The sequence below is a fragment of the Leguminivora glycinivorella genome, chromosome 25 (genome assembly GCF_023078275.1).
Source record: "Leguminivora glycinivorella isolate SPB_JAAS2020 chromosome 25, LegGlyc_1.1, whole genome shotgun sequence".
Classification (NCBI taxonomy): domain Eukaryota; kingdom Metazoa; phylum Arthropoda; class Insecta; order Lepidoptera; family Tortricidae; genus Leguminivora; species Leguminivora glycinivorella.
Genome location: NC_062995.1, coordinates 7,313,252 through 7,330,354, shown reverse-complemented (window position 1 = coordinate 7,330,354; position 17,103 = coordinate 7,313,252). Strand labels below are relative to the sequence as shown.

General features: G+C 36.6%; 1 protein-coding gene across 1 annotated transcript in view; it reads left to right on the top strand.

Annotated features, from left to right (window-relative positions):
* The window catches only part of LOC125239430 (zinc finger protein 98-like), a 29,611-nt gene that overhangs the window by 10,469 nt on the left and 2,039 nt on the right, over positions 1–17,103 (top strand). Inside the window, exons 8-13 of the mRNA XM_048147002.1 lie at positions 572–702; positions 2,178–2,252; positions 3,109–3,247; positions 3,654–3,763; positions 5,014–5,155; positions 10,239–10,370. Coding sequence (XP_048002959.1) covers positions 572–702; positions 2,178–2,252; positions 3,109–3,247; positions 3,654–3,763; positions 5,014–5,155; positions 10,239–10,370 — 729 coding nt within the window. The remainder of the gene's footprint in view (positions 1–571; positions 703–2,177; positions 2,253–3,108; positions 3,248–3,653; positions 3,764–5,013; positions 5,156–10,238; positions 10,371–17,103) is intronic.

Sequence of the window (17,103 nt, the reverse complement as noted above, 5' to 3'; positions counted from 1 at the left end):
ATTTCACAGACAACTCTGTTTACCCGCATCCACAAAATGATTATAAGAAATGATAATAATAAAATAAGCTCTATGGGGACGCATTACAGTTTTAAATCTTTTGGACTGTTATAAAATCATATTCGCAAGCGAAATTTGCAACTACGTAAACGCGACCGCGTTCGGCTGAGTGGCGCGTTCCGAACTCTTCCGGAAATAGCCGAAAGCATCGTATCATAGTTTGATGGTTAGAACGAGAGCGACCGATCGCTTAGTGCGGCGCGTGTGAGCGCGAGAGCGAGATAAGAAATAAGAAAGTAATAACTGTAATAAGTGATGCTTTCAAACATCTCAGTTGTTACACCATTACAGTTTTCACATGGGGTAGTAAACATTACGCTTACGCGCACTGTTTTAGTAGTTCGCCACATTTGCGTTCGGGTGATACGTAATGATAGAGGTGATGGTGGATTTCTCGGAGTGATACGTAATGCCATATTACGTGTTCAAGTGATATCACATTTGTGATATTACTCGCATTACTTACACATGTCTACTCTATAATACTTGATCCTCTTTGCTTTTTTTCTAGCAATACGGAGCATACGAGTGTTTCATATGCAAGAGCCGGCTCAAGAGCGCGCGAGCGCTGAGGCAGCACCTCACATCTCTGCACACGGAGAAATTCAGCTGTAATGGATGTCCGTTCGTCACTAGGAACAGGTAAATACGCCACAATATCACAACTAGAGAAGAGATGTGCCGAACACGGACTTTGCCGAATACGAATATTCGGCCGAACATTCGGTTCATCTGTTACCGAACCGAACATTCGGCCGAATATTCGGTTGAGCCATATTTTAAATTCTGGCTTACAGTTAAAAACTTTTCAATGATTGGTAATGGGTATACATTTATCTTACTAAGGCTCTTAATGTTTCTATAATTTAGTGCATAAGAAAATTTTGGTTTTTGTTTCGTAAGATACGTTATTTTTACTTTTTTACAAAATTATTGTATTTTATATTTTAACGCATTTTTAACTCCCTTTGGTAGTTCCTTAGAATGCTGAGATAGGATCTCATTATCCGATGAATTACGAAACAACTTACGCTATTTATTTACTTTGTTCTTTCGGTAAATATTCGGCAATGAAACCGAACTATTCGGCCGAATACGAACATTGAAAAAATTGCCGAATATGCCGAATTCCGAATATTTACTTAATATTCGGCCCACCTCTAATCACAACAATACAATCGAAACATCGGGATACTCGGGGTTTTGACAAAAGTAGCATAGTGGTTAGCTCCGATGTCTGTACGTACGGTGACAGCAGCCGCGCCGCGCTCTCGATGAGTAACGGTGGGGCTACTCTTCGAAAAAGATGCTCGGAAATGGATCGAAACATGTCGAGCGTTATATCGACTTTAACACGTGAGTAACCCACTTAAAATCCATATTAATATTATAAATGGGAAAGTGTGTGTGTCTGTTTGTTTGTTCGTCTTTCGCGGCCAAACGGAGCGACGACTTGACGTGATTTTTTAAGTGGAGATAGTTGAAGAGATGGAGAGTGACATAGGTTACTTTTTGTCTCTTTCTGACGCGAGCGAAGCCGCGGGCAAAAACTAGTAAAATATATTTGAGTCTCACGGGAGTTTTATACACCGTGTTTTTTTTGTTTTCCGTTAAATTCGACACGTCATTAAGTTCTTTATCAGAAATCGTCTTATATTAATTTTACATATTAATCTTAAGGGTCTCTCACACTAAATAACTGAATTAATTAGTATTAGAGACCCTTAAGATTAATATTCAAGTTAGTGTCAAGTGATTGTCGGCAAAACAAATAACATTAGGAATTGGTAAAGGCTGTCACACATATGTTCAGTAACTATCTTTATTTTTATAATAACACGATAACCGTAAGAGTTAAGACGCTAGTTTCTTAGAGAAATTAATTGTATTTGATGTAAAGAACCTGCCCTTAAAATTAACGGACTTCAATAAAGATACTGTGTAGATAAAGTTACTATGTTACTTATTTATGTACATGTATGAATCAAAAAATCAAAATCAAAAAATAAAATAATTTATTCAGCAAATAGGCCACAGGGGTACTTTTACACGTCACATGTACATATTTAGAAAATATTTAACGCACACCTTAGCCTTACTTTTCTCGTTTTTTCTAGGGGAGTCGCGAGAGAGCATGAAAAATGGCACGCCGGCACCAAATACCAATGTCCTCACTGCCCGAGCGAATTCGAGTGAGTAATTAAACCCTAATTAACACTAAACCAGCTAATTACACCATAGAGAAATAAGTAAGGGAATAAGGAACTCCATACATCAGTAAATAATATGGTAAATGCGAGTTATATGTATAGGCATAGATAGTGACATCCAGCGACAATCACGTATCAAATAGCTGAATTATCAGTACCACTACTCGATACTAGGTGTCAATAGTGACTCGTCTGCCAAAAATGTAATATTAGAACAGTTTACAACTTAATTACAAGCAGAAGGAATTGAAAACATAATACTGATTAATATTATTATAATATTATAGCTAAAAAGTGGTGAGCAATACACTCTTCGTTCGTCGCGACATTTATTGACAAGTAGTAGTACTGATAATTTACGCTAGTTGACGCATGATTGTCGCTAGATGTCACTATAACTATGCCCTTATACAAATAACTCGCATCTGGGGACATTTTTTTTTCTCCTATCAGGACCGAAAGACCTCGCGATTCTGAGTATGAATCGCGAAAAAATGCCCATGTTACATAAAAAGTGGGTGGACAACATTGAAAAAAAAAAAATGGCCCACCTATAATATAACTAAACATTATCTACTCGCGGGCGGGTGGTCTAGTGGTAATGACGTTAGCCGCGTAAACTGAAGACCCGGGTTCGATTCCCGGCTCGGCCACCAGTGGGCCTTGCCGTTTTTTTCTTTCGTGTATGATATCTATTTCAATTTATAATTTATATATAGTATTGTGACTACTTGAAAAAAGAACAAATCAAAAAATATTCAATAAAATAGTTTGATTTGTTCCCTAGTTGTAAACATTATCTAGTTTTGTTAATAACGCAAACCTTTTTTTTTTTCAGCAAGCTATCAACATACATGGGCCACATCAGAATAAAGCACGTGTCAGACTTCGTGTGTGAACTGTGTGGCTACACGTTCGTCAGTAAAAAGGGCATAGATCTTCACAAGAAGAAGAAACACCGACTACAAGATAAGACGGTCAGTTTTTTTATTCACAGACGGCAAGCAACAACGCAAAAACAACTTTTACATACATAAAATCACGCCTGTATAAATGGGTAGACAAAGCACATAAAACTACTCAAGGTTCAATGCCAATGTTGGCAAATAAGGGGTTGAAAGAAAACGAAATTGTGACATTGCAGTGACAGGTTGCCATTCAGCCTCTTGACTACGCCATCATTTAACCCATATCTCACAGTGTCGACTTCTACGACACCCACTGGAAGAAAGAGGGTGGTGAAATTCTTAACCCGTCTCACATGGGTTTAGAATACGGGTTAAAAAAAGACGAATAAAAATTTGTAAAGACTAACTTTCTAAAACAATCTTTATATGAAATATCCTGGTCGCGGCACCAAAATGTAACTCCTACTTTTTACAGGTGGAGTTAGAAGGCCCTTACTGCGAGACGTGCGAGGTGCGTTTCGTTTCAGAAGAGGCTCACGCGCGACATCTCAATCTGTCGTCGCGACATAGCAGCGACAGCGACCCGTAAGTACATAAATGAAAATAGTTGTGGTCCATGTGTCTTTCATTTACTTAAGGGTCTATAATAAAACATTTCAATTATTTTTTTGCAAGAATAAACGTCTTTAAACGATGCTATCAGAAGGGAATGATAAGCCAATGTTCTGTCGCCAGAATGCAGCATTACTCATAGTCATATTTGATTTGAACATTGTTTTGAAAAGTCTTCATTATGATATTGATGTATCAAAGCGATTCACAGAGTGCATAGCGCGAACCATGTGATGCTTTCCTATCACATACATATACTCTGTCATACAAGTCTGTCAGTAAATAAGAACAAAGAAAACTATAGGTATCCTTTACTCTAGCACCCTACAGAAAAGGATGCATATAGTTTTCTTTGTTCTTATTTACTGACAGACTTGTTTGACAGAGTATACGTATAACCAACAAAGTGACAATACATAGAATATGGTTTAGCAAAGATTTGCGTAACATCCCCTATTGGCAGAGCGTTAGAGTATATTTTTACAAGCTTTTATTTAACTTGCAATATAAGTATGTAATGTATGTATGTATGTTCGGGTAAAATCTTGCGACTCAATTTTGAAGCAGATTTCTTTAACCGATTGAGGAGGAAATTTTGCACGAATATGTAAATCACGTGACAATGCAATATTATGGGATCATGGAGCTGATCTCATGAAGCAGAAAGGTGGCCATAGGAACTCTGTAATGAAGTCGAGTAAGGGATTTTTAGAAACGTCTCGGAGAGCAGTAGATGACTGTTGAAAGAAAGGTACAGTCGGCGATAAAAGCTTGTGCCAAAAATGAAGTCATCATCATCCTCCTTGCGTTATCCCGGCATTTGCCACGGCTCACGGGAGCCTGGGGTCCGCTTTGACAACTAATCCCAATATTTGGCGTAGCCACTAGTTTTACGAAAGCGACTGCCATCTGAATTTCCAACCCGAAGGGTAACTAGACCTTCTTGGAATTAGTCCGGTTTCCTCACGATGTTTTCCTTCACCGAAAAGCGACTGGCAAAATATCAAATGACATTTCGCATATAAGTTTTGAAAAACTTGTTGGTGCGAGCCGGGGTTCGAATCTGCGACCTCCGGAACGAAAGTCGCATGCACTTACCGCACTACCAGCGCTTCTAAAAATGAAACAAACGAAATCTTTGCGAAAAATCTTATTTCAGTTTTAAATTAACTGGAAGGTTATTAAATACAGTAATCTTGCACTTTTATTTTGTAACTTTGCAGGAATCGCATCCGCAACGACTCGCAAAGCATAAACGCGGAGAAGAACGGGCGCGTGGTCCGCAGAGTGGAGAGGAGGCCCGTCATCCACGCGCGCGACGGCGAAGAGAGGCAGGACGCCGCCGGGCCCGTCACTTGCGAACAGGTATGATAGTTAAAACCGAAATAAATTACACACATGGAAGAAAAACCGGCCACGCTCAGTGTAGGGTTCCGTAGTTTTCCATATTTTTCTCAAAAACTACTCAACCTATCAAGTTAAAAACGATTTTCCTAGAAATTGTTTATAAACAGGGTGTCCACTTTCTGGAAAGTCAGGGAAAAGTCAGGGAAACTCATAGTGGTCATGGAAAGTCAGGGAAAGTCAGGGAAATGATTTGGAGGTCAGGGAAAAACTTGGCACCAAGAAAAAAAATCAAAAAGTATTGAAAAAATAATATGATTTCTTGGGTTGGCCACATCCATGACAGCAAAGATGGATTCCCGGTAGTGATTTTAAGGCCACTTAAAATTGTCTCTTTAGACTTTTCATGACAAGTATAGTACCTGGCCTTCATTCCAGTGATTGCTAATGAGAGATATCTTCATGCTCTAGCTGACCTTAATTTATCCGGCCCAAAATCGTAGATGCGGAAAAATCCACATTTTTTTTACATTGCGTGCCCTACCCACATATTCCAAAATGGCGAAGGGGGTCGGGAATAAATTCAGTTATTGTGATTCAGATTAACTAGAAAGTTGCACCACAATGTCACCATGTGTAATGATAAGGTACTTAGGTGCTTCTGTTAGGGCGATGTGAAAACGACAAAGACAAAGTTACGTCGCTGTCCAAGTATCTATCCGACAATTCAAAGCGGAGTTCCTCATAAAGCTAATGGCGCAAAACGTCACATAGAGGCGCAATTTGTATGAGTCAAAGGAGTGTGTGTGTGGATTGAGTGAGCACCTTCCGAAAATAAAAAAAAATATGCTGATCATTTAGTAAAAGTTCTAAAACAATTGTAAAACGAATCTCTGAATTTGTAAAAAGATAAATCAAAAGATACAGCCATTAACATGTGCTCACTCAGTTCTCACAAACTACCAACGAAAACAGTGAATATATTCATTTAACATATAATATTTATATACTAACATTTAGTAAAAAATAGGCCAACCTACCTCTATAAATATTAGATCACCTAGTTACGTATTTAATTTTTTACAAATAGTTTCTTATGCTCACTCAATCCTCACACTTTTGAAAAGCCGAATTTTGATGAAAAACATAAGATTTAGACCGCTATTACATGTGTATAGTTTAGTAAAAGTGAAATGGGAATTTGTAAAATACAAAACGAACCACTAACTTGTCAGGTTTTTTTATAATAAATTTTTGTAAGTGCTCACTCAGTCCACACGTTTTGAGAAAGTTAAAAATGTAAATATCTTACGATTTGTAGCACCTAAGACACTCGAAAGTACTTCAACATTTAGTAAAAATTTTTACTAAATATCCACCATCTAATATTTTAAATTCGTTGTCTGGTTTTAAAGATATTCAGACATAACTTTTCTCATACAAATGTATCAAGTAGGGTGACCACACTATGTCGGCTCCTGATTTTCCCCACCTTCCCATTGTCATATTGAGATTGGGGAGTTTCGTTCAATTTTGATAATAGTTTATATTAAACTAATACCATATTAATTCTCCATCTGCAAACTGTTTTTAGGTTATGTTCTTGGCCTAGTGATGATGTGTATTGTGTAATTTTTATCGACGTCAGGATAATAACCATATCGACATTCATGCATTAAAAAAGACATGAATGATAATTGGAAAGAAACAATGAATATAATACTTCACTAGTAAGAAACCAGAACCTGGTAATCTATCGTGCTAACAGATGAGCGTACCGGATTTGTAAGTGGGAGCGAGAAAATAATAACTATTTCTCGCTCCCATTTACAAGCTAGCAAGCATCCTCATGTGTTAGCAGCTTTACAGCGTGCGTAGCCGAATGGCATTACTCCGACGCCAAACGAAAACGAAACGCCGTGCCAGTTAGTCTGGCTCTGTCGCGCCAGTACGCACGAGCGATATAGATGTCGATATGGTTATTATCCTGACGTCGATAAAAATTACACAATACACATCATCACTAGGCCAAGAACATAACCTAAAAACAGTTTGCAGATGGAGAATTAATATGGTATTAGTTTAATATAAACTATTATCAAAATTGAACGAAACTCCCCAATCTCAATATGACAATGGGAAGGTGGGGAAAATCAGGAGCCGACATAGTGTGGTCACCCTACTTGATACATTTGTATGAGAAAAGTTATGTCTGAATATCTTTAAAGCCAGACAACGAATATAAAATATTAGATGGTGGATATTTAGTAAAAATTTTTACTAAATGTTGAAGTACTTTCGAGTGTCTTAGGTGCTACAAATCGTAAGATATTTACATTTTTAACTTTCTCAAAACGTGTGGACTGAGTGAGCACTTACAAAAATTTATTATAAAAAAACCTGACACGTTAGTGGTTCGTTTTGTATTTTACAAATTCCCATTTCACTTTTACTAAACTATACACATATAATAGCGGTCTAAATCTTATGTTTTTCATCAAAATTCGGCTTTTCAAAAGTGTGAGGATTGAGTGAGCATAAGAAACTATTTGTAAAAAATTAAATACGTCACTAGGTGATCTAATATTTATAGAGGTAGGTTGGCCTATTTTTTACTAAATGTTAGTATATAAATATTATATGTTAAATGAATATATTCACTGTTTTCGTTGGTAGTTTGTGAGAACTGAGTGAGCACATGTTAATGGCTGTATCTTTTGATTTATCTTTTTACAAATTCAGAGATTCGTTTTACAATTGTTTTAGAACTTTTACTAAATGATCAGCATATTTTATTTTTATTTTCGGAAGGTGCTCACTCAATCCACACACACACACGTCAAAGGAGCATAGGAGGATAATAAGCGTGGTGATGAGAGAACTTCAAACACATGGAAACCTAAAGGCATCATGTAGTGGCAAAACACCTAAATGGGCATCCCGACGCTGACAACAAAGAAAAAATTTCGCGCTCGCTTCGCTCGCGTTTACTATTTTTCATTTCATTAATTAAAATTCCCTTTATTTTTCGTGAAAGTTTCGTGAATTTTTCATGAAATTTAAGATTTTTTTGGAATCATTCCGCAACTTGCACATAACTACTCTGCTCTGATAGACTAGGTACTCCATTTTGTTTCCTATGTTATGTACTGTGTACAGTGTGTACATAATAATTACTACCAGTCCCAGGGACGTAAACAAGGGGAAAAAATTTCGCGCTCGCTGCGCTCGCGAGATATTTTTTTCTAGTGTGGGATATCTAAGGGCGCCGAAACCCAAACTCGCTCTACCATGATGCACGGGCCGGCACTGATATAGCCAAAAGTAAATGGCGATAACTACCAACTACAGATTTCGTTTACGTTAGTTTTATAAAACCAGAAATTAAAGTTTAATAGTTAACCTTAGGTACAAAAGTATGAACTGCCTTGCAAATTTTAATATTTCGTACTTTAGAAAATAAACATATTCCGGAAAAAAAATTGGATTGACAGACGGACAGACAGACACACGAGTGTCCATAAAAACTTTTAGGTTTTTTTTTTCTAGACAGAGAAAAAAAACGTTTTTTTGCAACCCTAAGCAAAAGCGGTAAAAATTGAAAATTTGCTCAGGGAAATTTTCTTAAATGGTCATGGAAAGTCAGGGAAAAGTCAGGGAATTTTTTTTGGGTTTAGTAGTGGACACCCTGATAAAGTTCATTTTTTTCATATTTTTTAAACATATGGTTCAAAAGTTAGAGGGGGGGGACACATTTTTTTTTCCTTTAGCAGCGTTTATTTCCGAAAATATTAATGTTATCAAAAACGATTTTTGTAAACACTTATTCATGTTTAAATACCTATCCATAACAATATATCACACGTTGGGGTTGGAATGAAAAAAAAATCAGTCCCCACTTTACATGTAGGGGGGGTACCCTAACAAAGCATTTTTTCCCACTTTTTATTTTACCACTTGGTCGGCGTGATTGATATACATATTGGTACCAAATTTCAGCTTTCTAGTGCTAACGGTCACTGAGATTATCCGCGGACGGACGGACAGGCAGACTTGGCGAAACTATAAGGGTTCCTAGTTCACTACGGAATCCTAAAAACCGTCTTGGCCGGTTTTTCTTTCATATGTGTAATCGATTTCGATTTAGTTTTTTTTTTGTTTGAAAGCTGAGTTAGTCGGGAGTGTTCTTAGCCATGTTTCATGAAAATCGGTCCACTATGTCGCGGTCGGAGGTTTTTCAAAATTTTAATTTTGTGGTTCTGTTATATTGAGATAACCTGGATTATAGGGCAGAAAACAGTGTCCCATACATGTAAAAGCTCTATGGAAATACTGCAATACGAGTTTTGCAAGAGAAATTGCAAATCGCAATGAAAACATTTTCATTTTCATACTTTTTAATCTTACAGTTATTAAAGTGAAACTTGCAACTAACAGCGTTAAACGTTCAACGCTCAGTGCTGCCAACTGGAATTTTAATCAAGTGCGACTTGTACTCGCGTTGCAAGGGTTCCGTACACTACAAGAAGAGCTTAAGCGCCTCCGTTTTAGTAAGAACTTAAGTCATTTTTGCGAATAATCGATATTTTGAACAAAACGGAACAGAAATGAATTTATATGTAATATTCAAACGCGCTCACACAATTTCAAGAGATTTGGTAACTCCTTGCAGCGGCAGTGAGTGAAATTCGTAATTTGAGTTTTTTTCTGTAATCTATAGATTGAAAAGTATCTCGTGTATTTTTTTGAAAATTTTACGCTTAGTAGTTTCAGAGATAAGGGGGAGGAATGGTTATTTTTTGCCTATTTTTATTTTTCTTAAATTACTTGAAAATTACTTTACTAAAATTTTTTTTTAAATACTTATAAAAAGCTCTTTCATTTGATATGTAACGCAATATAGTTCTAGAAACTTTAATTTTAATTTTCACTTTTACCCCCCAAAAGTGGCCCCTACATATGTGTTCCAAATTTCAAGTTAATCGATTCGGTAGTTTCCGAAAAATTGGTTGTGACAGACGGACAGACAGACACACGAATGATCCTATATGGGTTCCGTTTTTCTTTTTTGAGGTACGGAACTCTAAAAAATGCTTGTTTTCAGTGCGGCGTCCAACTACGTGATCTAAGACTGTACGCGCAGCACTTCCGCCGCGCGCACCCCGACAAGAATCGAACCAAGTACCCCGCCATGAAGACACCCTGTATGTGCGAGCAGTGCGGACGCATGTTCCAGGTAAAACTATCAGTAACCTCACGTGAGACCTATGTTGTCTCATTCATATCATAGAGGAGGATATCATTTTTGTAGGAGGTAGGGTATAGCGAATGATATTCCGCTTTGTGTGGTAGGGCACAGCACAGCGGATATTGTCTCGCTCGAATCTAGAGCAGAGCCCAACTGGGGAAGTACCTCCGCCTTACAGAAGACCGCAGCCAAATAGCGCTAGACCCTACTCATAGTGTTGTGTTCCTGCCGGTGAGTAAGGCTGCCAGAGCTCAACGAGGTTGCGGTGTGCTGATGACGGGAGGACTTATGGAACTGACTTGTTCCGTCTATTGTCCTTTGAGTTGTCGGCAACCCGAACCCTTCTTAGGACTTGTACACTCCTTTTTGCTGTGTACTTAACACAGCAAAAGGCAATGTACAAGTTTCTAATGGGGTGGCAACGCGCATGTGACACTGTTTGAGTTGCAGGCGTCCATAGGTTACGGTGACCGTTTTCCATCAGGCGGGCCGCATGCTTGTTTGCCACCGACGAAAAAAAAAAGAGGAATAAGTAAGGGAAGAGTTGTAACTCCATACATCAGTAAATGCTAGTTATTTGTAGTGACATCTAGCGACAATCACGCGTCAAATAGCTTAAATTATCAGTACTCGACACTAGGTGTCAACAGTGTGCAATGCAACATGATCCAGCATGCTCAGATAACGATCAAAATCAAACAAAATCATTTGTACTACTAAATACGGACGAATTGGAAGTAGAAAGAATGATAATGAGCCTAAGAGACGACTCTGCAGTTGGCTGGGATGGCATTTCAAATAAATTTTTAAAGCAATATAAGCATTTACTGCTCCCTCACTTAACACACATTTTCCAAAGATGCCTCACCGAGGGGATCTTTCCCAAATGCCTAAAAAAATCTCTAATCATTCCAATTCACAAATCTGGCAACAAAGACCAAATATCCAATTACAGACCTATTTCTTTATTACCCTCAACATCTAAAATATTAGAAAAAATTATTAATAATAGAATCATTCAATATCTAGAAAAAAATAAGTAATTGTCGAAAACCCAGTTTGGTTTTAGATCTAATTTGTCAACCGGCGATGCAGTACATGAGCTAACAGATTACTTGGTCCAGGAACTGGATAAAGGAAACCAGACAATAGGAATATTTCTTGATCTTGCCAAAGCATTTGATACAGTTTCCATTCCCATACTTCTGCAGAAACTCGAAAAACTAAGTTTTAGAGGTACTCAGCTCATGTTACTTACAGACTACCTAAACGAACGTGAGCAATGCGTAAAAATCAATGACGTTATTAGCGCAGATATGAAAACTACACATTATGGAATTCCACAAGGAAGTTGCTTATCCAGCACTCTATTTTTAGTGTATATAAATGACCTTTGCAATCTAAAAATGCAGAATGGAAAAATCATCTCCTACGCTGATGACACTGCCCTACTTTTTTCCGCGAAATCAACACAGGAAGTCTATGAGTATGCACAACGTGGTTTTCAGAAGGCCACTCAATGGCTACAACGTCACGTACTAACTCTCAACTCAGCTAAAACTAATTATATAAAATTTAACATGCGCAAAAATAACCTCGACACAAATAATTACAAACTATACGCCCATTACAACTGTACAAGCCTTGAAATCAACCGATGCACGTGTTCTGTAATAGCTATTACAAAAAACACTAAATATTTGGGTATTATAATCGATGAAACTCTCTCTTTCAAAGACCACGTCGAAAAATTGTGCAGTAGAGTGCGCAAGCTGATATATGTTTTCAAAAAACTACGAACAGTCGCGTCAACTCAACTAATCAAACAAGTTTATTATGCGATATGTCAGTCGGTGATCACATACTGTATTTCCTCTTGGGGCGGACTAGCTAAAACTACTTTCCGCCCATTCCTCTTCCCATCTAACCTTCTTTACAAGTCCTTTGGGGTCCTTACTGTTAGACAATTGTTTATTTTGAACATTGTATTAAAACAGCACGCCGCAACCCCGTACAACACTGAACATACTAACAAGAGGCGCAAAGATATTGTTTGTCAACAAAACATTCATAGGAAATATGCCTTTTCTATGAGATTTTTCATCGCTCTAGGTCCTTTTTTATATAACAAGCTTAATGCAATTTTAGATTTATACTCACTTAGCTACACGAAGTGTAAGGAAACTCTCCGAAAAGCCCTCCAAAATATGACGTACGAAGACACAGAGAATCTACTATTAGTTATAAAATGAATATATAGATAGGTAATAGGTAGGTCTAAACACACATTGAGATAAATAAGATTATTAATATATTATGTATAACAATGGTATTGATCTGCTAAAGCAAATAATAATGTAAATAGTTATATTATATAAATAACTTAAGTAGTGAAATGAATAAATGATAAATAAATACATTTTGTAAGTGAACATTAAAATTGAATTAAATTAAGTTTGAACCTTGTTTTGCCGTACCTCTCGCCTGAAACACAGGGTTTCCCTAGTTCAGGCAAATGTAAATCATCGATAATTTTAAGTATTTGTTGGATGTAATGTAAATATGCAATACTTGTTTTCAATAAAAATTATGTTTATGTTTATGTTTTAGTGTCGCATCTGCCAAAAATGTAATATTAAAACAGTTTACAACTTATATTACAAGCAGAAGAAATTGAAAACAGAGTACTGATTAATACTATTGTAATATTAGTTAAAAATTGTTGAGCATTAGACTTTTTGTTCGTCGCGACATCTATTGACAAGTAGCAGTACTGATAATTTACGCTAGTTGACGCTAGATATCACTATAAATAACTGCATTTACTGATGATGTATGTAATGTACAACAATAGTAAAGTAGAAATAGTTAATTCAACAGTATTTTTAGGATTAGCTCTTGATGACCACTGTAACTGGAAGAAACATATTGACACTGTATGCAGTAAAGTAAACCGATTTGTGTTTGCACTCAAACGCCTAAAAGAAATCGCATCCTTAGACACCGCTTTAAATGCATATCATAGCTACGTATCATCTGTGCTGCGATACGGCGTCATAATCTGGGGCAACTCTGTTGACATTAATAGAGCATTTAAAGCCCAAAAAAATTAAAACCGGCCAAGAGCGTGTCGGGCCACGCTCAGTGTAGGGTTCCGTAGTTTTCCGTATTTTTCTCAAAAACTACTGAACCTATCAAGTTCAAAACAATTTTCCTAGAAAGTTTTTATAAAGATCTACTATTGTGATTTTTTTCATATTTTTTGAACATAGGGTTCAAAAGTTAGAGGGGGGGGGGACGCACTTTTTTTTCCTTTAGAAGCGATTATTTCCGAAAATATTAGTATTATCAAAAAACGATATTAGTATTAAACCCTTCTTCATTTTTAAATACCTATCCAACAATATATCACACGTTGGGGTTGGAATGAAAAAAAATATCAGCCCCCACTTTACATGTAGGGGGGGTACCGTAATAAAACATTTTTTTCCATTTTTAATTTTTGCACTTTGTTGGCGTGATTGATATACATATTGGTACCAAATTTCATTTTTCTAGTGCTAACGGTTACTGAGATTATCCGCGGACGGACGGACGGACGGACGGACGGACGGACAGACAGACATGGCGAAACTATAAGGGTTCCTAGTTGACTACGGAACCCTAAAAAGTGTATCAGAGCATTATGTGGAATTACTACAAGACAATCATGTAGACCGATGTTTGTAAAACTTAAAATTCTGCCCTTAGCCTGTATATATATAGCAGAAATATGCATTTTTGTAAAGAAGCACTACCAATATTTTACATTTGTAGCGCAAGTCAATCCGAATGCCAGAGCTAATCGATTAAAGAAACTTCTTGGTACGAGAAACAATTTGGCACTATACCGTAATAATGTAGACGGAATGACATACATTATATATAATAAACTGCCACAATATTTAAGAGATATGCCATTTATTAAATTTAAACGGGCAATCATAGCATTTTTAAGTAATCATAATTTTTATAGCGTTAAAGAATATTTAAATGGAGACGTTAATTAATACTTAGACATTTTATTATTAATGAATTTTATTTAAATCTGTAATTATTATTATGTAAATTATTATGAATCAATAGTTTAACTTTAATTAATGGTATAAATATGTGATATAATGTAAATAGCTTTAATTAATAACATTTGCATGCCTACTAGTATAAGGTATTGACATTATCTGGACATAACACTAATGATATTACCAACTTATCTGGGTGGCTAGCCGAATGGCACAATCGCTCACGAAACGAAGAGCTAGTAGATATCTATCTCTATCGCGCTTGCGTATTGGCGCGACAGAGCCAGCGGCGTATCGCTTTCGTTTGGCGTCGGAGAAATGCCATTCGGCTACGGGGCCTGTACATAATGTTGAGCAAATAAATGCATTTCATTTCATTCATTTCATTTCATTTCATATGGAGTTACAACACTTCCCTTACTTATTCCTCTATGGTTTGGGGCTAGGTCGATCTGTATAAGGTGTCTCTATATTAATAGCCTACATGGTGTCCCACTGCTGGGCAAAGGCCTCCTCCATGGATCTCCATCCGTCACGGCCTTGAGCAATCTCCGGCCAGTCGCTAATATATCGTCACTACTTTAAAAAAAAATAAAACCGCCTACAAAAATAAGTGCGTTACAAAATACGGAGAAACTAAAAAGCAAAAAATAATGAACCTTTGAATTCAGATTTCTTATAGGATCGCAATAATCTAAACATCCAAATTATAAACAAATCAATTATTTTTGTAGTCCGTACCAGCCCTGTTCCTCTTCTTGCTATTGCTAGTTTGGCTGGCCACCCACATTCGCAGGCTGGCCCCGACTCCAAAAATAATTGATTTGTTTATAATTTGGATGTTTAGATTATTGCAATCCTATAAGAAATCTGAATTCAAAGGTTCATTATTTTTTGCTTTTTAGTTTCTCCGTGTTTTGTAACGCGCTTATTTTTGAAGGCGGTTTTATTTTTTGTTAAAAAGTTTATTTATTTGTTGATTTTTAGTGGTTCCTATTGATATTATAAGTATCAGTCCGAATATGCGTACAGTAGTGAAATAATTATCCTTTAACTCCTAACCATTGAGAAGTTGACCTTCCATCATCAGCTCAGCTACATAATAGTCAGGGAGCGTACTTTTCGTGCCGATGACATCAATTTGACGTCACGCTCCATATAGGGTGATCACAAATTGTTTTATATTATTAATTATTAATCATTAGTCATCAATCATTTTAAGTTATGAATTTCTTTGCATGGTAATGAATGCAAGAAGAATGGTGTACTTTACGTTCGAGAGAAATTCTCTTTTCTACGTATTTCTTGTACTGTGTTGTTAACAATACTATTTAATTAAATTTATTTATAAAAACAAATCAAATAATTTTATTCACGTTTCACATTTCAAGTAGGTATTATTTATGCCACATGTAAATGGACTACTGTATTTGAAGTAATTTGTACACGATTAAAATGATTGACGACTAATGATTAATAATTTACAATAAAACTATTTGTGATCATCCTATACGGAGCGTGACGTCAGATTAATGTCATCGGCATGAAAAGTACGCTCCCTGATAATAGTACATTGTGCAACAAGGGGAGGAAGTTGAATATTACTAACGAGAGTAAGTTAAATCGCGACGGCTTGCCGGAGCGATTTAAAGACTCGAGTTAGTAATATTCATACTCCCCGAGTTACACACAATGTTTTTCATCACACTCGCAATGTAAAAAATATGTAAATAGATGTAAAAAAGTTAAGTACGGTACAAGAAATTTCATTATTCCCTTGGGAGAACGATTTTTCTATAACTCACGCTCCGCCTGCGTGCAATAGCACATTTAAAGTGCGGGTGTGATGAAAAATTATTACCATCAGGCGTCAATACTGGTGTACCTTTGAAAAATACACTAAAAGCATTACAAGTGCCTATAACATTTGAAGTGTTCCCTCGATTTCTCCAGGATCCCATCATCAGACCCTGACTTGGTGCGAATCCGTTCGATTAAAAAAAAACTTTTTGAAAATCGGTTCACGATTCTCGGAGATATACATACAAAAAAATTAAAATAAAAACATTCAGTCGAATTGAGAACCTCCTCCTTTTTTTGAAGTCGGTTAAAAAAATCTCGTATCTCACGCTGCTCCTCAAAGTTAAAACGCAGTAAGTCTATATGCATTTCATACATACTTACTACAATTTTCTTTTCATTGACAGACGAAGATACAAGTTTTTTTAAAGTAGTGACGATATGCGTCCAGGTCATCCCACCATCGTCGCCTAGGTCTGCCAGATCCTCGCCCGTCTTGCGGCACCCAATTTTTGCTCACGTCTGTGAGTGCATGCGACTGACATGTCCTGCCCAGTCCCATTTCAGCTTGGCGGAGTCCCTACAATAGTTATTTATGGGCTTTTTCAGAATTTGGTACACCCGTGTGTACATGTAACGAAAGTTGTAAACAAAAATTAACTTACTGTCAGTTTCGTGACGATAATTAAGCATGAATTTCTCTAAAATATTGTTTTTGTGTTAGTAATAAACTTTAAGCGATAATCTACATTTAGAATGTGGAAAAAGTAAATTTTTAGATAGATTTTATGCTTAACTGTCGTCACAAAACTAGTTAATTTATGTTAACAACAACTAGAGTTAATTTATGTTAAAAATAA